We start from the raw sequence: 23,223 nt of genomic DNA, 5'->3' as shown, positions 1-23,223 counted from the left end.
TACACAAAACACCTATATCACCCATGTAGGTCTGTGACCATTTGTACTTTTTTCTGTGGTATGAGTTAAAATTTCAGTTTTGGTGCATAGCTGACCAGTGCTGTTTGTCATTTTACTAGGAGGTGTTACAGGAGTCATGGAGCCGAACCATAAGGTTAATAACTCAGTACATTACAGCCCTTCAGACCAACAGGGGCCACTAAACCGACTGCCTTATCCTTATACCAACGGACACTCCTGCCACCCACCAGCCCACCAGGAGCATGCAGGGTTAAGCGATGAGCGGTCTGCTGAGGATGAATCCAGCGAAGAAGACGATGATGACGTTGATGAAGAGGAATGTTCTAGTCCCAAATGGAAGGGGATTGAGGCCATATATGAAGCATACCACGAATACATAGAAGGCGAGTCCCAGAGTTTCTCAGACCACCAGTTATGTTTCTACTGCTCAGTTTTCTCTGTCTGCTAAAGCTTTGAGAATTCTTCAGTAGTGATAAATCTTACTTTGTGTGTTCTCAGAGAGAAGTATAGAGACTGAAGTTCTGCAGAGTGAGTGCAGAAGGCTGGAGGCTCAGCACTATCATCTGAGTGTAACTGCTGATCAGCTCTCGATCACTATGGGGGTAAGGCTCTCTGACTCACCTTATCTTCCTTTCTTTCTCACCCAGTTCAAATCTTAATAATCAGTAATAAACTTGTGAATGTCTCAATCTGATCAGAAACATCAGTATCAGAGACAAATGAGGCATATTTTCATGGATTACTTTTGGCTAAGTGAAGCCCAATCAAATGTCAGCAATGTCTTAAAGTGAAATTCCTCATTTTTCTTTCCAAACTTTCTACTTTATTGAATTGATGCGATGCAAACAAAGTCAGTCAAAGTGGTTTAATGTGAAATGGTGCATTGAAACTTACTGACTCTGACTTGTTTAGAGTCATGATGTCTACAACACACATAACTATTTTATTTACTATCCAAAGCCGGTGAGTCGACATGTGTCTTTAGAGTTTTTATATATAATGTTTATGATGGTGAAATACTGATAATTCTGGAAAAAAACCTTTTCTTTTCTTTGGGAGCCATTTTGTCTTCGGATGCCTTGTATGTTCCTCTAGACCACGAATGGATTAAAATGCGGTTTTGTTTCATCATAAAACTATTGTAAAACAATGTTGCAGTCATCAGGCAGCACATTCAGAATCCTTTTTTTGTAAAAACTTTGTAGGTTGTAGCTTTTAGAGGCATTAAATGTTTTGGACATCTATTTCCTATCACCACCACTGTGAACGACTCTGACTTGGTTGGTTTCTTTAAAATAGAACATTTCACATCAAATCACTCTAGATAATTTTGCTTACATCTGAAGAAAACCTTATTATGCAGAAATTTACGAGAAAAATCCCCTTCAAGGCCAGATTAGCCCATTGCTCTCTATTTACAACATGTAAAGCTGACATAAGGTAATATTATCCACAATTTGCGGCAGTGAGGCAAGTGGTCAGGACATAAGTGCTTAAAATGTCTGTAGCGTGGAACTATGTTTAAAGAACAGTATGAAATATGAAAGTGGTATATTCCAGACACCATGTAGTGGTCATGTTAAAAAAGGTAGTTTTAAAAAATGAATAAAATAAAATTTTAGTTGAGAGTGTCAGACAGTGCACCTATTAAAAATGATTTTACCATAGTATATTAAAGTAGTTGGTAGTCAAGCATTTAGGTTTGTATGAAAATACAAATGATGGACAAGACTCTATATCAGTACAAACTTGTTGTTAAAGAAAACTGCATTGGGATCATGGTCAGAAAAACTTGATCAGGACATTCCTAATTTAATCTGTATCTGTTTTATGGGCAGTTTAGAACCCTTAAGATTAGACATGGTTTCAAAATTCAATTTCAGTGTTATACAGCTTTCTATTATGGAATGATCTACAGCTCTGGTCATCACATTGGACATCTACAGTGTCTTCTTTTTCACAGTTTCATTTTTAAAAAAATGTATTGAATATAGTGATTCCAAACTTTCGAATGCTTGTGTATATATGTACAATGTAGGTTAATGCCAAGTCCAGTGTAGACCTTCTTCTCTGACATTTTCTTTGTTATGACTCCCTCTCTCATTCATTAGGAGCTATTGGCACAGAGGCAGAGGCTGGCACTGGAGAGAGAGCGCATGCAGGCTGAACTCGAGCACTTCAGGAAGTGTTTGGCATTGCCGGCATTGCACTTGCACAGAAGCCACTATAAAGGGCCGCCCCCCAGGTGACCCCACTCACCCTGCTGACTGACCATTAGGGATCTGGGTAACTGGCACCCAGCTCCTAGCTTGAGAGTTGGGGCAAGAGCACTGCACTGAAGAGTAAGAGGGGATTAAAGATTAAACTGTAGTGCTTAATCTTCTTCTGGTCAGTGCAGCAGTTGGAAGAATTGGCTGCAGTCACACTAGTTGGAAGTGGGCTGGCTTTGTTCAAGAGCTGTAAGCTGGTCTAAGAAACTGAAGAAGGATGCTAACTGCTGAATGAAACACTGGCCAGCACTGAGAAGCCTGTACTCACTGTTTTTAACTCTTCCGTTCTACTGCCAGAAGCTGCAATCCCCAACTATAGAAAAAATAATCGCTAGCCAATCGCTTCCCAGCCACACAATCCCCACACTGGAGGGCCCAAACCTGCCTAACAGAGCAGCAGATGCCTAGAAGCAGCCAATCTGTGACTTGAGGACAGCAGAGGAGCTCCTTGATATCTCCATGTGCTGAGCCCACGTCCTTCTTCCACTTAATAATCATGATGCACTTAAAACTGAACTGTTAATCCTCTGTTACTAAACTGTGGGACAGAATGACTTTAAAATGGGGGAGAAATGAACAGTTTATTACTGATAGAAATTGAAATTTATCATTGCTTCAGAATCTGATGTACATATTGCTGAGTTTTGTATGATTTTATTATTTTGTTTTATTATTTTGCTATAATTACAAAGCCTGCCATTTTAATATTTGAATACTTTTAATGGGAGAATAAAATGGGTTTCTGCTGGTCAGTATGGGAGAGATGTGGAGGAAGAAACAAAGAATTCTAATGAGAGGATCTTGGCCTTTGCTAATGGTCAGTACTATGTCAGTCACTTCCTCCTGCTCCAAGGCCATTATAATTCCTCTGACCAATCAGCAGCCAATGACTCATGCACAGTCTCTATCCCTTCTTCAGTTAGTATGGTGTTCATCCACTGCTCATAGCTGCCATAGCTCATAGCAGCTCCAGAGAACAGAGTTTGGACCTGTAATCTAAAAGAACAAAAGTGCCACAGTATTTTTGTGCTATTTCAGTCACTGATATTGTTGTACAGGAGCACTTACTTGAGATGCTGCATGAAAAGTACTGTACTGGACAGCAGTGCACTAATTGCAGTGAAATGTTTACAGTGTGTTCTTGCCACAGAGAAGCATTCCTGTTAGTGGACTCTTCCCAGCACAAATAAACACAGCCTGGTGTCAGTGACCTGCAGTCATATCAACGTGCATAGCTCATTATAATGACTGGAAGAAATTCTGGATGCTAAGATGGTGTTAAAAATAGAAAGGAGCCAGGCAAGGAGCGTTAAAGATAATATAAAATGTCCCCCTCTTTTTTATGCTGTGAAAAGTTTTATTGTACCTTTTTCTTTGAATGAAGTGCAAGGTAATATATTATTTGTCGAATGTAGTAATAGTTATTTATGAATTTATTGCTGTAAGTGCAGGCAAAAAGGAAGTAAAGTCTGAAAAATAAAGCAGATGATGTTTGGCCACTTAATCATGATCCTATTTACAAACTGCAAGGAAATGCTCACCAGAGATAATGTACAGTGATAACTTGTAGTTTTTATTTTGAAACTTATAACAATATGATTTCTGCTTTGGTAAAATTTCATTTCTACATTTCTAATGTAACAGGAAATTTCTCATTGGAGCACATTTTTAATGGCCAGGTGTCAACAGAAAGACATAAGTAATAAAGTAATACTTTTCATTTACAGGTCTTCCAGTTTAAGATATTATTCACACTATTTATGTTCAAGATTTTCTAAATACACACCACTTCATCTACCTCCCACATCAGCATATTGTTTTGAGAAACCTTCAAGTCCAACGAAAAAAGACAATAGCATTAAACAAGTCTTGATCCTTCACATAAGTCTGCTGTTTAAAATAAACAATGGTACAAAAAATAATCTTTGACGAGTCACATTTACAAATGGTAGTTCAGTTTAACAGAGGAGTCACATCTTTACCTCCAAACCTTGCTCAAAGTAGTAAAATGCTTTTAAGCCTGACCGCTGTAAAAGTGGACTATTGTTCTATGACATCTTACAGACAGATATCAAACCATATGTAAGTTTCTTACAGCTACTTTAGAGAGACAGTCATTTCGCTGATAGAAGGCAAATTTGGTAGAAAATTTGTATAAACTCATTACACAATGCAAATTTGTATTAGAAACTCACACAAATACTGAACCAGCTACATTGATTGTCAAATACAAAAAAGACAGTGACCAGTGACTTTACAAGGCAAGGATGATGAGTTACGTGTGTTAGAATTATGTTTAGTTAATGACTAAAATTTCTTTCTACAAATCCAAAGGCGTTTGAGTGTAAGGCACAATGGCTTTAACTACTGACTACTGAAATAGAACATGCTCCAAATATCTAATCCTACAGCATGCAGTCGGTTACTGAGAGTGGTGATATGAATGAGGTTGAGTACAACAGATCAAATTTGATGATATTTGCTGAGAAAAATTTTCAGAAAACAGCTTTCATTTCAGACAAATTTTGAAAAAAGTAAATTCTGTAGTACTATAATAACATAGTATAAGATCTTTCCATTTTTCAGAAACAAAGCAGTGGTTCAGACTGAGTTCACTCTCTATAGAGTTTGCTAAAAAAATGCTGAATGAAACATTAACAGGGTCATTTACCAAGTGCTTCAATGATGGGAACAGGGTAGGTCACCTCACTTGGATGCTTTATGCATGTATAAGCACACTAAATCATGCTTCTCCCAAGGCCCTTCTTTTCTTAATATATGTTTAACATCAATCATATACAATTAACATTGCATAGTGATTTTAGGAGTGTTCAAAAGTGTGGGGTCAAAAAAACAAAATAAACTAATAGGAACAGAATACTGTCCATGACCCAGACAGCTATTCTGAGTTGAATTCACCGTTGTTTGCTATCTGCGTCATTCTGATGCAGCGTCTAAAGCAGTCTTATAAAGTACCCTCTTAAAGGGTATGTGTCAGAGGCCTGAAGAAGCCTTCTCTTCACTCTGGATTAGTCATGAGCTCTGCACCCGGTGCATCCTCACAGTTTCTCATCCCTCATGTAAACTCATGAGTTGTCATGTTTCATGTTCACCAGAAGATGGCGACTTCCAACAGCACTGACGCAAGAAACAGCTTTTAAACTGTTGGTCCAAGTGCTTGGAACATCCTTTTATGATGTTCCATAACTGAAGCAAGTCCATTTGCGAGTCCACAGTACTCATCATTCCTAAACTACAAGACGTGTTGGTCTCGAATAGCTCTCCATAGGGTCAGTCCCCTGCATGGTTCTTAGTCCTATGTACAAGTTCATGTCATCATTCGTGGGCTACAGCTGCTGAGGCTCCTCCATTGAGCTTGAGCCGGAATTGCTTCTACGGGGTTGTCCTGCCTCGGCTCTGAGGCTGGGGGCGATGATCCGGGTCTGGGATGACCCAGGCTCTTCCGTGGAAGCTTCATAAACTGGTGGCTCTCTCTCACATGGAACTTCACCATCAGGAGGGTATGGGGGAGGCGGGAGGTCAAACCATGGAGGTCGACTGCAAGGACAGACATTTTAGGGTCATAAAACGTGATGAAATAGTGCTGCATGGTACTGAATAACAGAATATTTCTCAAATATATCATGGCACCATGGTAACTGATGATATAAGCGCAACAAAGATAATGACCAAATGTTTGTCAAGTATTGGTACTTCATGCTATAGGAAGAACTGTAACTGGGCTGTTTTCTTCTGTTCTGTAAGGGAGAGGATGTCTACACAGTCACTCAGCTAACAGCTAAAACAGGTTCTGCAGCTAAGTGGATATACGCAGTGTTTAAAGGGTTGTCATATGGCAGTTGCTTCTGGGGCTACATCTGCAAATGTATATTAACCAGCCCTGAACCACATCACATGATTCACGATTAATTTTGTTTCTGGGTAAATCCTCAAATAAAAAACGTAGCAATTGTAAATTGGAATCAACAAAACATAATGTGAAACCTTTACACATGACTGTATATGCATAATGATAACTGTCTATATCAAGTTATATGGAAAAATAAATACTACCCAGGGCCGAAAAAAACATTTTTAATATTTCTATTGCAGTATTAAGCCCACACTAAGGCCCCATGAGTAAGTCCAGGCACCTGAATTATCCTCCTCAGAACTACACATATACACATACACTCTCAGAGCCTTACATTTCAGTTTTAGTTTAACCAGGCAATTCAGAGTAACAGGATAATAAAGCCTTAAACTCTAAATAACTCAAACTCAGTATAATAACAGGTTTTATTTCTGGAGCACTTTTCATACCAGTGGCAAATCAAAGTGCTTTATAAACTGGTGCTAAAGTTGAACAGTAATAGAAGAAACTATGATTATTAATTTAAAATCCTGGAAATCACACTGCATTACCCTTCTTTACTATGACATATTTCAGAGTGAAACTTGAGGGTGAGGGTGGGTCTGTGAGCTGGATGAGTGTTTTTGCTTGATGAGGAGGGAGTCATGGGAGAGGAAAGCGGAACATGATACCATTGGTTAATATTATTTTTCTTGCCCAGGGACATGAACTAACAAGGTTTGTTACTGTTCCCGTGTCATACTTAGTGATACTCATCATCAGGTCAACTTTAACATTAATAACTGAATAATAAGCCTAGAGTCTATAGGGATAAAAGCTAAATGATCATGTGGCGTTGGAAGATGATGTTAGTGATGACTTAGCATCTCCACATCCTACCTGACATCCAGCACAGCCTGCGAGTATGAAGGAGGGGAGTCTAGTGGAGCTCCTCTGGGGTAGAGGGCGCTGGAGAGCAGCTGCAGGCTGTGTGCTGAGCTGAACTGTCCCGATGGAGAAGAAGATGGAGGCGAGAGGCCAGCACCGGCTGTGTGGACGTGACCCCTGTCCACAATAACCAGCCTGGACAGAAGCAGGGGCTGGTGGTGGTGATGATGGTGGTGACCCCCTCGGACACCGCGGGGCAACAGAACACTGCGCTTCCGCTGGTGGTGCAGAACCAAGGCCAAAAGCGCTACCACCAGGACAAAGATGACTGCGCTGCCTATCACGGCATAGGTGATGCTGGGGTAGTAGCGCAGTCGGTAGTCCAGCGTTACAAAGTCCTGTCCTGGAGACTCTGCAGGGAGCAGATACAATACATTACGTTACTGTGCCAGGGAGACACTGTATTGTGAAAAACTTTTCATTTTGCCAGTGTTAAATAACATTACAGTCAGCCACAGTCATCCAAAACCATGGTCATAAATCTCTCCAGAGAAAAGACAATTAGAAGAGTAGACAAGGACAAGCCCTCTTGCTCATTAGTCTGTTATTATAAACTGTGGTGAGGATTTTACAAAAAAACAGCCGATAAGCTTTGTCACTGTCCCTAATAACAAGAGTGGCTAGAAGAGATGTTGAGAAGAATCCAATAATGTTTATTGCTCTCACAAGACATAGAGGACTCTCTCTCACTCTGTCTCTTTTTCTTTCCCCTTCTTTCATTCTCTGAATGATTTAGGCACAGATCAGGCCCCAACACTACCACTCAAAAGGATATTACCCGTGTAATTATTTCAGCACAAACAGACTCAGAGGTGCCTCTCTACAAGCGACTCTGTCGGCAAGTCTGAATAGCGCCTGACAGCTACTTAGAGACAGAGGAACAAAAGGAACGCCTAATTCAGCAGGAGAGGCAATGTTATTAGGTATAAAGAGATTGAGTGGAGAGAAAAGGACAGGGGAGTGAGAGAAAGAGGACATTTAATTACAGTGCATGGTAACAGCTCTTTTTTTCCTGAACTACTGCTCCCTGCAGTAAAGCCAGAGAGAGAGAAAGAGAAAGGCTAGAGTGGATCCACAGCTATAGACAAAGCTCTCCAACACTGATATTATGCTGCACGTTGTTCAGTTTTCATGGCAGATTTTTGTCATTATGTAGGCCTTTTAACAATCTGGATGGCGAATACAGGTGAAAGTACTGTCTCTGCCACTTGATAAACGTGCACCATCCCTGAAAACTGGTTATAATAATGTGCTGTATTAGCAGGCATAGAGATACAACAACTGCATGTCATTTGGTGTGTGACGTGTGTGGTTGTTAACTCAATGGAATATTTGTCATTTTTCCATTGAGCTGGTTCCCTATATTTACTTGTGCCAATTGATTTCTATGCTCAATGCATAACTTACATGACTGAAAATACAAACATGAGAAATAAATAGACAGCAGCAGAGATTAGCTGACCAAGGCAGTTTGTTGTTAACGAAATCAATTATGGAAAAACGTGTGTCTTGAAGTGTTTACTTAAAAATAAAAGTGCTCCAATATGCTTTATAATGTTCATGTCAGGCATGCATTCTCACATTGTTTATTAAAAATAACAGTCCTCCCCACTCAGTTTTTCAGATGTGGATTATGCCTAGTCCTGGAAGCATCAATTGTGTGTGTGGTTTAAGTTGAATCTGGCCTGGGAAAGCAGCCCTATCCCTACAGGAAGTGTTGGGGTGATATGACTTCTGTTGTTTTGTTGCACTATAAAAGAAGAAACCACCAGTAGCACAGATGGAACTGTAAACAATGGTGGTGCCATGATGGGGATGAGGTGAGTGCCAACCGTACAAGGTATAATGATGTATCCAGCAACCTCTCCAAGACCATAAACATTCCATATGGTAAAGATCAGAGGGACTGTTCAGAATGTCCGCCCTCCCCTCTCTGTGAAACATGGGCCACTTTAATCAGGCTGGAGTGCTTTCCCACATCCCCCTCTCTTCTTCTCATCCACTCCATCCCACTGCTGATTTACTACCATGGAGATCCCATGGAGCTCAGAGCAGGAACCTGACATTCAACAAGTGCTCTTGGAGCAGATTATGCACTCAATAAAACACACACACACATACATGCACAGTAACACACACAACAGAACAAAGCATGCTATGTGTACACAAACAAGCACTCTTCATCTCGTCCCATTGCTCCAGCTGTACGAGGGCTGCCACTCTGCACAGCAAGGTGGAGGAGAATTGCAGGGCACAGAGAGCACAGAGAGCACTGCTATAGGCACAAATTGACCCGCCAACAGCCCCTTAAGGGATGTGATTGGTAAAATGTGGGTTTGGAGACAACCATCTGTCCTCTAGTGAGCCATAGCGCACATGGCGAGCTCTCAACAGGGAAATGGAACGCTATGTCTGCTGTTAGCAAATGTATAATGTGACGTCTAACCTAATGGCTAACTTTCTATCTCACTAGTCTTATAAGAGAGAAAGATGAGACAGCACTGGACAGAAGTGACTATGTGCAGCTGCTTGACAAGAAAAAACATGAAATCAAATCAATGGTAGAGCAATATTTTGCGTTAGAGGCAGACAATGTTACAAATCCCTGTATACCTCTGTTGGTATAATAATACTTAATTACTGGTTTCATTGTTACTGGATTTTTATTTTAAATTGATTTATAGGTACAAAACATTTACTATGATAATCTTTTATACTAAAACTCAATTATCATTCCACCACTAGCCTTAGCACATTCTCATTTTGCTCTGTGGCCTGCTGAAAACAGGCATCTTGCAGAGAGCTGGCATGTGAACTGGCTTAGTCACACTTTTGTTTTCCTTTTAGCAGCCAGTCTCAGATGCTTTAATCATACAAACTTTTCCCTCTAAACAAAGGTGTGATGCTTTTGTTGGTCTGCAATAAACAAGCCCACGCTGCTCTCCTCTCAACCACCAAACCATTAATGAACACCAGCCGATTTACATGCTGAGGAAGTTTCTCTTCTAATTTCCATTTCAGTACAGAGGCAAAAAAACTCATTTGTTTTCTCACAACATTGTCCTTCCAACATGCTGAGCCGGTGGAACAAACAGCAACCTTTCAGAGCATTTGTACAGGACATGGGGAGGGGGTGTGTATGAGTTTGAAGTGTGTGACAGTTTGAGTCTGTCCTTGGACCATATGACTAGTCGCTCAGAGTGAGCCATGATGGAGCCCCATCATAGAGCTCCTCAATGGAAACCACAGTTGAGCAAAGCAGAGGCAAAGGATAAAGAACAGTGGTTTGTAGTTTCTGTCTCTGTCTGTCTCTCTGGGCCTGACATGATCTCATAGGGTGGAAACAAACTGACTGTGAAATCTCTAAACTGATCCAGTGCTTTGTGAAGGCAAAGGTAGGGGGTGAATTGCACACATTAATGTCAAATGTACGACAAGCCTGTCGTTAGACTGTGGCTGAAAAGTCCTTGTAAAGAACTGCAAATAAGTAAGGAGATGAGAGCCACAAGTGCAGAACATCACAACGTTCCATTAGCTTGTGACAGCATTTTGTTTTCCTTTTGATATCAATTGTAGAGGAATTGCCGTCTGATCCACTCGTGTCAGTGTAACACACGCTTACACACCTCCACCACGTCAATGTCAATGCAGTGTTGTGAATGATCCCCCACTCAATACCTGCTCTGTGGTGGTCCTGTGGGGGTCCTGAACTGTAAAGAACAGTATAAAAGGGAACAAACAAAGTAGGCAAAGAAACAGATGGACTACAGTCTGTAATTGTAGCACTACAAAGCGTACCTATATAGTGAGTGGATTGGTGTATGAGGCAAATTTTAAAATGTAAAGTTATAAGCTAACCATTCCTGAGTTATAATTACAATTACATACAAACATCTGAAAAACAAAAAGGCTGGAATTGTAGATTTGTAAAAACAAGAGGAAAGGAATCAGGTTTGTGCTCCATCTCCAAAAAAGTTACCAAAAGCGTGTTTGTACATTGGGAATATGTAGTGACTGGAATATTGTTAGCAAGCTCCATGCTGGAAAGCACCTAGAAGAAACAAAAGGGCCCAGTCATGGAGTTCTGCTCTGGGGATCACAAGTGTCATCCAAACCTGACAGACATCCAACTCAGTACAGGAACTCCCACTGAGCTCGTTCAGCTGTCATTGCTAACAAGCAAGGACAGACAAACAGCCACATATACATAGATCATCATGCACACTGACACCACAGAAGGTATCAGTGTGAGAGAAAGACAAAAACAGTTAGAATTCTATTTCCAGCACAAACACAAAAACATCATCACTGGCATCACAATTCTCCTCAAATGAACAGATTACATTGATTTTGTACTCCTGTAATAATATAGACATCTCACTAAGAAAGTTGGAAAAGTAAGTTTGAGTTTCAGTATTAAAATCAAACCAATTATCAAAGAAGTGTCCCTGTTGCCACAAAAAAGAAACATTTTTGATGACAAAAGAGATTCACATCAGAATTAAACAAATGGCAACTGAACTGTCTGCCACACATCATGCTCATCATTCTGTGTAAGCAGCTGGTTTATCACTGCACTGTCTTTGGAAAAAAATTATTTATAAATAAATAAATAAATACATTTATACATACACACACACACACACACACACACACACAGTTCCTGAAATAATCAGACCAGCCTGCCTGGTACCAACAACCATGCCACCTTCAAAGTCATTTAAATCACCTTTCTTCCCCATTCTGATGCTCGGTTTGCACTTCAGCAAGTTGTCTTGATCACCTCTACATGCCTAAATGCAAATGAGTTGCAGCCATGTGATTGGCTGATTGGCTATTTGTGTTAACAAACAATTGAAGAGGTACCTAATGGCCGGTGAGTGTGTGTATATATATATATATATATATATATATATATATATATATATATATATATATATTACATAATTACATAATTACTGCAAAACATACACAAACTAAGCAACCAAACTGCTGAGGTAGAATATATCTTTCATATAGAAATAGTGAAGCATAAAAATGTAAAGTCACCATACTTGCCAGCATTACAGAGAGAACAGACCATTGACCATTAAGACAATATAAAACCTAAGATTTGCTTAATAAGTGCAGATTTACACAAATGTGTATGGTACTCCTTTTAGAAAAAAAAAATCTATTAAATTATTAAACAACTACAGTAGATGTTTAATTTGTTGTTTGGTTGGTTGTTTGCACACATGATGACACACAGTACTGTTAACAGTATAAAGCACACTATGCTGCACAGGCCGTTAAAGCGACTCTTGTCTGCAGCACATCCCTTTGTGTTTTTGTAGTACAGTAGAAAAACTTGCCATTGGTTGCTTGGATACAATGTTTTTAAAGAGCACTCTGTCTCTGATTGGTCACTTGCCTATGAAAATGGTAATGAGCACTCTGTCAGATTAGGCTCTCCATACAAATCAGCTCAAAAAAGAGCCTTCAGCTCAACCACAAACGCACACACATGCACATGTGTGCACACACACACATACACACATATGCACATGCACACACACACATACAATTGTAAAGTGGGGTTAAAAAAGATTTTCAGAGGAGACACTGCAGTTTTTAATGATCTGAATTATGCAGCACAGTCCAGAAATAAAAGGCTTGATAAGAAAGTGTACCGTTTTAAAAATAGCTAAACAGCTTACAAATAAATAAATAAATCTCACATTCACTAAAGAAAGAAGTAAGAATAGTTGTAACTGACAGGCATAGTATGAGTGAAACTGGTGCTACTCTGACCTGAATGACCAGCAGGGAGCAGCACATTTCCATATGTAGCACTGAATATCACTCAGATAAAAAGAGCTGAAGAAAGACAAAGAAACAGACAAAGCAAAACTAGACAAATATAATGATGGAAATAAAGAAAGAAAGAAAGAAAGAAATGAAAGAAAGAAAGAAAGAAAGAAAGAAAGAAAGAAAGAAAGAAAGAAAGAAAAAGAGGGACAGACAAACAGAAGGAGGAAAGAGAGAGAAAGGGAGCGAGACTATGAGAGAGGGACAGAAAGACAGAAAGAAATAGAGAGAAGGAAAGACTAAGGAAAAAAAAGACAAAGACAGAGACCCCCTACATAACAGGCTGTTTTTCAGAGCACCAGCAGGGTGAATATTTTTTTAACGGTACCAGAACTGGGGGTTTGCCATCTGCCTGAAAGACCTCCAGAACTAAGTGTAACATCCATACACACGCCCACACACACCCTCCTCTCTTTCTCTCTCTCTTGCTCTCACACACACACACACACACACACACACACACACACACACACACACACACACACACACACACACAAGCACTTGACAGAATAACAGAACACAGCAAATAAAGAAAAAGTCAAATAAAAAACAATTCCTCTCCCTGCCAGTCCACCGCTGTGCGACTCTGTGAAGCTTCTCTGCCTTTTAAACAGTGAGGAGATGAGATCTAAACACACATTCACACTACTGTACATCCTCTTGGCCCACTCTGTGGGAGCTGGAGGCATTTGTGGGCCCTGAACAGTCTCAGTGCACTGAGCTTCAAACCTTTTCATGCTTCATCTCTCCTCCATTTGTCCATTCCATAATAACTTTGCCGCTCCATTGAGTGCCATGATCTCAGAACTCATAATATTCCCTTGCACCTCTCTCCATCTCTTCCATCTCACACATACAGGGGTGCTCACCGCTTCTAATGATCAACACTTACTACACAAGTACATCCACACATTACTCTTATTTTTCTTAGTATTTTTTATTCTATTAATTATCTTTACTTTCTTTTTATGTATCTGTAAATAGTCTATGGCAATACTTTGCTCCTGTTCATTTAACTCGTTTGCTCTTTACTGTGCTTTGTACTGCTGCATGATATAGCTCTAGTTATTGGTTATCAGGCTGCAACTAATAATTTTTTCTATAATTGATTAATCTGTTTCTTTTCTCATCTAATGACAATCTTTTTCAGCCAGACATAAATTTTAATAATGGCATAAGAAACCTGAATTTGAAAATACACGATCAAAACAGCCAACTGCTCTTCTTTCTCAGTTGAAATTAGTCTTATGTATGTTTAAAACATACAGTTAAGAAATTAATTGTCTACTACAGCTGCCAAAACTTATTCATTAATCAGCTGCTTTTTTATTTTCCTTCTCTAACTACAAATGTCCTGGTTTTTCAATTCTAGCAAACATTTTAACATTTATTTCCTATTTTTGGGTGACATGATTCATCACTCTTAAAAGGATCTGCATTAAACATCACTATGTTTATGGTTGGAATGAATGACTGGCAAGCTTATATATTTTAGAGATTTTAAGTGTTAACAGACATACTGAATGTATATTAAAACAGTGTTAAATACATTTAAAATGATCATCATTAAAATGATGATAAAGGTTTAACATCCTCCCCAGGTGGACTGGGCAGTGTCAGTCTGAAGCCTTACCACTCCGATAGTGAACTACTAGCTCATGGTAAAACAGTACTTCTGCAAACATCACTGTAATGTTTGTCTTTTCCATGCTCTGTTCTTCAATGAGTAGTAATGTCATCTTCACTGGGCTGAGGTTTGTCACTTAGACATACCAAGAGCAGAATACGTGTTTGTGCATCACTGTCATGCTGCTGTTGCTGTTAAAGATATCATGTATTGTAATGCTCTGTGATTTTCATGCATCTTACTTTCTTGAGTTTATCTCCATTTGAGCCACCATTGTTAAAAAATCCCTCTGTGCCACAATTTCTTTCTACAATGAAACAAAACGACAGAACACCCTGTGTACATGTACTGTACTGGAATCTGTTGAAATTAGCTTTCATGTGAACACTATATATATATATATATATATTTTTTTTTTTAGTTGACAAAAAATCTCAACTTTTTTTAACCAACTGATGTAATCAACTTAAGAGCCCTAATAGTTTGTTACCTAGAATAAAAATCCATATAAGGGCTGTTGTAAATTTCACAGTCCTTGTTGTTAACTTTTATCTTCTTATAAACCTGTAAAATGAAACAAAAACTGTTTACATGGGTCTTACTGAGCGTTAGCATAGAATTATTGCACTGTCTAAAAGCAAAACTATTTGCCTGAGAAAAGAGAGGGGAAAAGGTCAAAGGTGACACTGGAGCCGTTAGGCTGCTTTGACTACAGAGCCCTCAGAGAGTTTCTGTCACCATAGAGATGGAGTGTTTGGGCAGCACAGTGGTGAAAGATGCTCACTCACTCACTCACACACACACACACACACACACACACACACACACACACACACACACACACACACACACACACACACACACACACACACAGTGAAAGGCTTCTGCAAAAGAGCAGTGAGTGAGGGTATAGCTTTTTTCCCCAGCTGTCAGCATGAGCTACACCAATCAAGGGGCTTAATGACAATGCCTGAGACCAAACAACACTCTTTCACACATACACGCACACTTTGACAGACTAAACCTGATTTGTACCCTACAGCATAGTCCTATTTTTTCCCGTCAACCTCAGAGCTGCTCCCATCATCCTCTGTTATATTCCATCACTGAAAATCGAGTCTCGCTCTAAGAACAAAATGGTTTTTGTTGTTCAATCAAGCATAATGCAGTGTTACCTTTGCTACTCCACAAACTCCATCTCAACCATGAATAATGTATTTCAGTTTAAGCCTCACTGTTCCCACTTTCCCACCATCACTGTCTTAATCGCAAAAAGGCCTAAAAATGCTTGCTAAAAATGGATGACACAGATGAAAGGAGCTGATGTATTTGATGTGCAGGACTAATGACACAGCCTTTCACTCGCACACACATGCACACCTAAATAAGATCATTATCCTCAATGTCATACAAAGAGAACTCTGCCTTAAGTTTGAGAGCTAATTACAGGCAGCTTAAAAGGCAGCACTTTGGTTAGGCTGGAGAGATAATGACAGAAGGGGAGGAGACGGGTGTTAATGAAGATGTTTTAGTCTCTCTAGCTCCACACTAACTCCTCCATAAGCTTTCTTTTCGCCTCCATTCTCTGGTGCCTCTTTCAACAAAGTGAGCAAATGAATTTCAGTATGATTCAGTGCTCCTGTATGGAGAGCTATGATCTTCCAGCTCAGCTGGAATGCTCAGGCACATTAGTGGTGCTCCGATTCTCTCCCCTCCTTCCGAATCCCAATCACAGTCATTTAATATTCAGTATCCGCCAAAACCATGCCAGATCCAATCGCAGCATGTGTGCAGATAATGTGTAGTGATAGTGCAGTAAGATGACACAAAGTCAGTCAGAATGCTGTGAAATGGTGCATTATTGAGTTTACAGTGGTGGTGATAGAAACAGTGGGTCAGAACACAACACAATATATGTGTACAACACAAATATAACCATTTACTATGCAAAATAAGCAATGAACCTACAGATCTTCTGAGTTTTCATGTGTAATGTTGATAGCGGTGAAACACCCTACATGTACCTCTGCTATGAGCAGAAATAAAAAATATGGCTTGCAAAAATATGTTCATCTTAAAATTAGCATAAAACAATGGCTCAGGCATCAGGCAGCATATTTATAGCCATTTAATGGAATAACTTTCTGTGAGGAAGATTTTAGAGGCATTAAATGCTTCAGGTGTCTGGTTGTTATCACCACCACTGTGAACAATTCTGACTCTAGAACAGAGTATTACATATTATTATTATTAATAAGTATGGTCTAATTTCCTCTAACACACACAAGACACTCTTCTTTCTAGGCTTTTAATACACTGATACTGTATTAGCTGAGCGTGTAATAGCTGCAAACTCAAGTTTAATTTCACTCACAGCCTAACCACAAAAACATTGCCACTGCAGATATTACAAATGGCTGTTTCACATTCCCCTTTAAAAGGGCTCAAACAAGTGCTTGTTAACATTTTAAAACATGTCTCACTGTTGCGAGTTGTGGATAAAGTCCATTTATTGCATATCTATGACAGCAATATAAAAAACAAGCCTTGATCAGAAAGAACCAAAGCTTTGACAAAACTGTCATGGGCTGTGCACAGTTGCGGCCAAGCTAAGAAAACATCTAATAGATCTTCCCTCAGGTTCATGTCATCCATTAGCACAACCGGAGAGAAAAGTTTCAAACTGAGGGCTATGAAGAAATGAAGATGCAGTATAATAGCTAAGAATAAGAGAGTACATCATTGGAGTCATACGGATAGTGATGTAAAACTCACTGACAGTCTGCAGAACAACAGTGGCAAGAGCAAATCATTAGCCTCACTCCTGAGTGATTCATGTAACAGTATTACATGAGTCATTCAGGAGTGAAGCTAAAAAAAAAAAGTTGCCAAGATTCAGCACTGAACTTCTAGCGGTGACCACTATCAACCACTAGCGGTGGCTGGTTTAGTGTAGTAGATAACACCTTTGCCTTCTACAGTGTAGACTAGGGGTCAATTCCCCGCCTGGGTAAGCACCCTACACTATTCCAATAAGAGTCTTTGGGCAAGACTCCTAACACTACCTTCACCTACCTGTGTAAGCTTCATTTTCAGGACTAAAAAGTGAGAGAAAGAGGGAGACAGGGCGTGAGAGAATGAGAACAATGAAAAAAAAGGCATAACAAATAGAAAGTATCTTCATCACAATGGGAAAACATGAAATCTACTGAAATACAACTGAAAATCACACTTTCATTTATTTAATTTAATTTAGACCAAATTATTCAGTTTTAAAGCCAAAAAGCAGAAAAAACGTTTAACAGAAAATTGCTGTTAAATGGGTTAAGCCTCAGCAGCTAGATATAACATCATGTTCTTCAGTATTTACTGTGTCCATCTTTTACCTCTATTATAGCTTCTATTCTTTTCAGGAGACTTACTTTCAGGTTTTCAGTTGCATTTTCTGCTTCTCACAATCCAAACAGTTCCAATTACAAACTTGTCTCATTAATCGATTAAACCTTACTGCACATCACACACGTTCAGTTTCAGTGTCCTAGTGCAAATTTTCTTTTTTTGCCTGTTTCCATTTCTCAGTAACAGCTTCTTGGCAGTTGTTTTCTCACAGCGGAAGGATGGACAGAAACACCTGTGGATTTTGACGGATCTGAAGAAAGAGTGGAGGCAAATTTTCTTCTGTTTCTTAAAATTGAAATCTTTAAATACTGCTTATCAGATGGTGATAGTTTTGGAGGTCTACCAGGTCCTGCACAGTAGTTTGGTGTCCCATTTCCTCTACATATTGTAATACATTTTGAAGTCCAGTTATCTCCAATTTTGCATGGTTATGTGTTTTTCCACTTATTTCCCCTTGATATTCCTTTTTCTCATGCAAATGGATGATCTCTTCACTTGTATGAACTATTTTTGACTGGAAAAAAAATCAGATGAGGGGTGGTCTCTGACTTTTGCACAGCAATATATATAGAATATAGTGTAAAATATTTTCAATATATAAGTTATTTGTATGTTACTATATGTATAATGTGTAGATATCCATGGACTGAGGTGAGACAGAAATGCTGGTACAACTGGTTTCTCCAGTCTACAGTACCACATGGTGGTCATATTGCTAGACAAACTCCAGCTGTCTTCCTATCATCACTGACCAAATGCTTTGAAGTCACATATAGTGAGAACATTCCTGCCACTAAAACACGATACACACACCCATCCACCCACCCACACATCGTTCCTCAGAGTAATTCAGATCACATGGGGACTGATGTGCCCTACAGAACTCATTCATTTTCTCTGCAGATCACACTGTAGCAGACTAAACAATAAAGGTTTACACTATTCCTAGACTTCCAGCTCACTGATTTATATTAGTTCCCTTTGAAATAAACAGTCTCTGTTTGTAAGTGACACAGTTGCAGGTTGTTGGAGTTGCTGTGAGTAAAATAGCTCAGTAGGGACATTCTGGGGTGAGGAAGAATCTTTTTAGGGCCACTGGTCACACCATGTTCTAATAAAACCAAAGCCATGACCGGAACATATTCGCTGCCAAGAAACCAGCATCAATAAAGAGATTAGAAAGCTCTCTGCCTCTCTTATACTATTCTCTTCCCTCACTCTCTCACTCCCTCTACCTCAGCGAGAACCCATATTCTGTAGGACACTCTACATTAATACCTCACTCTGCAGCAACAATGTCCAACTTTTGAAGGAACTGCTTTTCTGAACCGATTGCTATCAATTAATAAATCAAACTGATCCTTTCATCTTTAATTGTCCTGCAAGCAGTTAAAGTCAATACTTAAAGCTTTGGGGATTTGGATTTTGAATTCTCCATTTGGAGTGGGAAACCATGTCACGAATTTTGCAGGGTTAAAAAATGCCTTAAATATTAGGCACAGCTCCAAAGGACACAAGGTCAAATGCAAATGTACATTTACACAGCTGACCTAAGATTAAGTAATACTTTTCCCTTATGATTTCTCTGATTTTTCTTTTTTTTTTCTTTTCTTTTATCATGTTTCATAGTGGCTCCGCATATGTAAAACAGCCCGTCACAAAAACAATTTTCTACATTTGGGATTTTTAATAGAAAACAAAATTTTAAAGAGGTTTACCTTAGAAATTTGTATAAAACAGATACATGTTTACTTTCTACATCATTAATGTTGTACTGCATTTAAAAAAATATGCATTTATTAATATTTAATTTGTCACAGAGGTTTTGGTCACAGGTATTATCAGGACTCTTACGTTACATTTTAACACAGTATTTTCGGCTCTATTAAACTGCTTCTTCAGGTCGAGGCTCATCAGAGAGGAAGTATCTGAAGGCACGAGAAGTCCACAGTTGCTCACTATATTTTATTACTTTATTAATGATTTTGTTTATCAGGCAGCACATAACTTCTATGTGTTACTGGTATTATGTGCTTTAATGGCTACATAATTAACATTTTGCTAAAATCATGCCATAACTCATTTTTGTTACTGATTTTAAATAGTTGCAAAAGGTCACTTGAATGCCACTGAGTCAGACAATTTACAAAGTCCCTAGTTTTAAACAGAATGTCACTGGAATCTCAGTCACTGGTGTTAAACTAAATTCATATAAAACCAGTGACATGTAAAATATGTTTAGAATCAAGCTCTCCTTTTGTGTGTGTATATATATATATATATATATATATATATATACACACTGCTCAAAAATAAAGGGAACACTCAAATAACACATCCTAGATCTGAATGAATGAAATATTCTCATTGAATACTTTGTTCTGTACAAAGTTGAATGTGCTGACAACAAAATCACACAAAAAACATCAATGGAAATCAAATTTATTAACCAATGGAGGCCTGGATTTGGAGTCACACACAAAATTAAAGTGGAAAAACACACGACAGGCTGATCCAACTTTGATGTAATGTCCTTAAAACAAGTCAAAATGAGGCTCAGTATTGTGTGTGACCTCCACGTGCCTGTATGACCTCCCTACAACGCCTGGTCATGCTCCTGATGAGGTGGCGGATGGTGTCCTGAGGGATCTCCTCCCAGACCTGGACTTAAGCATCCACCAACTCCTGGACAGTCTGTGGTGCAACGTAGCATTGGTGGATGGAGCGAGACATGATGTCCCAGATGTGCTCAATCGGATTCAGGTCTGGGGAACGGGCGGGCCAGTCCATAGCTTCAATGCCTTCATCTTGCAGGAACTGCGGACACACTTCAGCCACATGAGGTCTAGCATTGTCCTGCATTAGGAGGAACCCAGGGCCAACCGCGCCAGCATATGGTCTCACAAGGGGTCTGAGGATCTCATCTTGGTACCTAATGGCAGTCAGGCTACCTCTGGTGAGCACATGTGCAGCCCTCCAAAGAAATGCCACCCCACACCATTAATGACCCACTGCCAAACCGGACATGCTGAAGGATGTTGCAGGCAGCAGATCGCTCTCCACGGCGTCTCCAGACCCCGTCACGTCTGTCACATGTGCTCAGTGTGAACCTGCTTTCATCTGTGAAGAGCCAGTGGCGAATTTGCCAATCCTGGTGTTCTCTGGCAAATGCCAAGCGTCCTGCACGGTGTTGGGCTGTGAGCACAACCCCCATCTCTGGCTGTCGGGCCCTCATACCATCCTCATGGAGTCGGTTTCTAACCATTTGTGCAGACACATGCACATTTGTGGCCTGCTGGAGGTCATTTTGCAGGGCTCTGGCAGTGCTCCTCCGGTTCCTCCCGGTTGTAGAGTCCGTCTCACACTACCACGAGCGTGAAAGCACCACCAACATTCAAAAGTGACCAAAACATCAGCCAGAAAGCATAAAGGTACTGAGAAGTGGTCTGTGGTCCCCACCTGCAGAACCACTCCTTTATTGAGTGTGTCTTGCTAATTGCCAATAATTTCCACCTGTTGTCTATTCCATTTGCACAACAGCTGTGAAATTGATTGTCAATCAGTGTTGCTTTCACAGTTTGATTTCACAGAAGTTTGATTTACTTGGAATTTTATTGTGTTGTTTAAGTGTTCCCTTTATTTTTTTGAGCAGTATATATATATATATATATATATATATATATATATATATATATATATATATATATATATATATATATATATCAGATGATTGATTCCCTGTAGCACAGTACAAAGGGATTGGTGAACTGAATCAAATTTTCCATCACTACCCTCTGCAGCTGACACTGAACTGTAGCCCTTCAACTTTTTCCTGCATCTTCCTCTCAGCACACAACTGCAGACTCTCTGAGGCTCCTGCTACACCTAATCCATTCAGCTGAAACAAAAGGTCTGTCTCAAGCCCGCTCTGCTCACATCTCCACTGAGCTCGTTTATCCAGCTCCAGCATTACAGCTCAGCCCCAGGCCCAGCTGCCAGGCCTCTCTGCTCCATGTCCATCAATACAAGGAGAACTAGATTGAACAGATAATTTGGCCCATAGTACGGATCGGCAGACTCTAGTGATCCACACCGGAGCAGAGCTGAAAATGAGCAATCAAAAGAAGCTCTTGGTCAGAGTTTATCTAAATGCACTAGCCACACTCAGATGCTGTTACAGAGCTAAGTTAAGAGCGTTCAGCTAGCTTATAGGTAAAGTAAGAGAGAAGAAGAAAGAGAGAGAGAAGAGTTGTGATGAAGCAGAGGGGCTTGCAGAACAGACTCTGCTGTGTGTTTCATTGGGCAACAGAGCAGGCACTTGGCTTGTGAAGAGGCATTTCCATTCTTTTCCATGCCAAGCAGTGGAGAAATAGCTGGAAATATGAGAAAATTACGAGATATACACACAAGGTCCTCAAAAACAAAGAGTGGCAATATTTACTCAGGCACTAAAGCAAAGAGAGAGCACATTCTTTAAGGTGCTCTCATGGCTACTGAGAGCTGAATACCATGCAGGATCTACTTTTCAGCAGTTGTAAGGCTACAGATGCTGCATAACACATGCAAATCTACCTGTATTGCTTCCATATCTGGATTTAACCGCTTAAATTGGTAGAGGTGCATATGTATGTATGATAACTATTAGCTTTATAGTCATCAACCTAGGAGTTATTGATTACTAAGTCTCACGATTAATAACTGAATGGTAAGGCTGCATCTGCAGGGGTTAATCAATATGTAACTGCAGGGATAACTTAAGGGGCAACTGTAGCAGCTGGCTAAGTGAGCATCACAATAGACAGTATACATGGAATGCCAGGCTCCATGTTAGGCTAATGGCTAACAGCTAACAGCAAGAGACTGGCTTTTCCTTCCTCTCTCCTGTCTTTCTGTTAGCTCATTAACCCATTACAATCTGATGTCTGCTCCTTTAACAACAAACTGGACTATGTTACTTCAGGCTGCAACTAACTACAGGAGAGGTGAGGGAATCTGTGTTTTGCACTGTTTGTATGTCACGTTATCTGTATTTATTTGCATACCAGTATAACGGCAGTGATAAAACTAATACCTTAAAAAGAATTTTAACTGCTACCCCAGATGAACCAGTATATTGCCCACTACCAGGTGCACAATATAAATACTGTTAAAGTTTCAAAATATATCATTCACTCCCTAGTCCAAACAACCCATATATGTAAACTAAGCTGCGAAAACCTGCCTGTTTTGGACATATTTACATGTATCTGCTTGTT

At 39.7% G+C, this 23,223-nt stretch overlaps 2 protein-coding genes across 7 annotated transcripts in view; one reads left to right on the top strand and one right to left on the bottom strand.

Moving 5' to 3' along the window:
• Window positions 1-4,015, top strand: part of LOC108428793 (genetic suppressor element 1-like) — a 60,754-nt gene extending 56,739 nt beyond the window's left edge. For all 5 annotated transcript variants that reach the window (XM_017700079.2, XM_017700080.2, XM_037542627.1 and 2 more), the window contains exons 14-16: window positions 120-404; window positions 520-623; window positions 2,133-4,015. In XM_017700079.2, coding sequence (XP_017555568.1) covers window positions 120-404; window positions 520-623; window positions 2,133-2,270 — 527 coding nt within the window. In that variant the 3' untranslated portion in view covers window positions 2,271-4,015. The remainder of the gene's footprint in view (window positions 1-119; window positions 405-519; window positions 624-2,132) is intronic.
• Window positions 3,844-23,223, bottom strand: part of ldlrad3 (low density lipoprotein receptor class A domain containing 3) — a 99,819-nt gene continuing 80,439 nt past the window's right edge. For both annotated transcript variants that reach the window (XM_037542629.1, XM_017700081.2), the window contains 2 exons: window positions 7,045-7,444; window positions 3,844-5,849 (listed from right to left, as the gene is read on the bottom strand). In XM_037542629.1, the coding sequence (XP_037398526.1) occupies window positions 5,639-5,849; window positions 7,045-7,444 (611 nt within the window). In that variant the 3' untranslated portion in view covers window positions 3,844-5,638. The remainder of the gene's footprint in view (window positions 5,850-7,044; window positions 7,445-23,223) is intronic.

The sequence above is a fragment of the Pygocentrus nattereri genome, chromosome 11, assembly GCF_015220715.1.
Source record: "Pygocentrus nattereri isolate fPygNat1 chromosome 11, fPygNat1.pri, whole genome shotgun sequence".
Taxonomy (NCBI): Eukaryota; Metazoa; Chordata; class Actinopteri; order Characiformes; family Serrasalmidae; genus Pygocentrus; species Pygocentrus nattereri.
The sequence above is the reverse complement of the archived record's forward strand: the minus strand, read 5'-3'. Positions and strand labels throughout refer to the sequence as shown.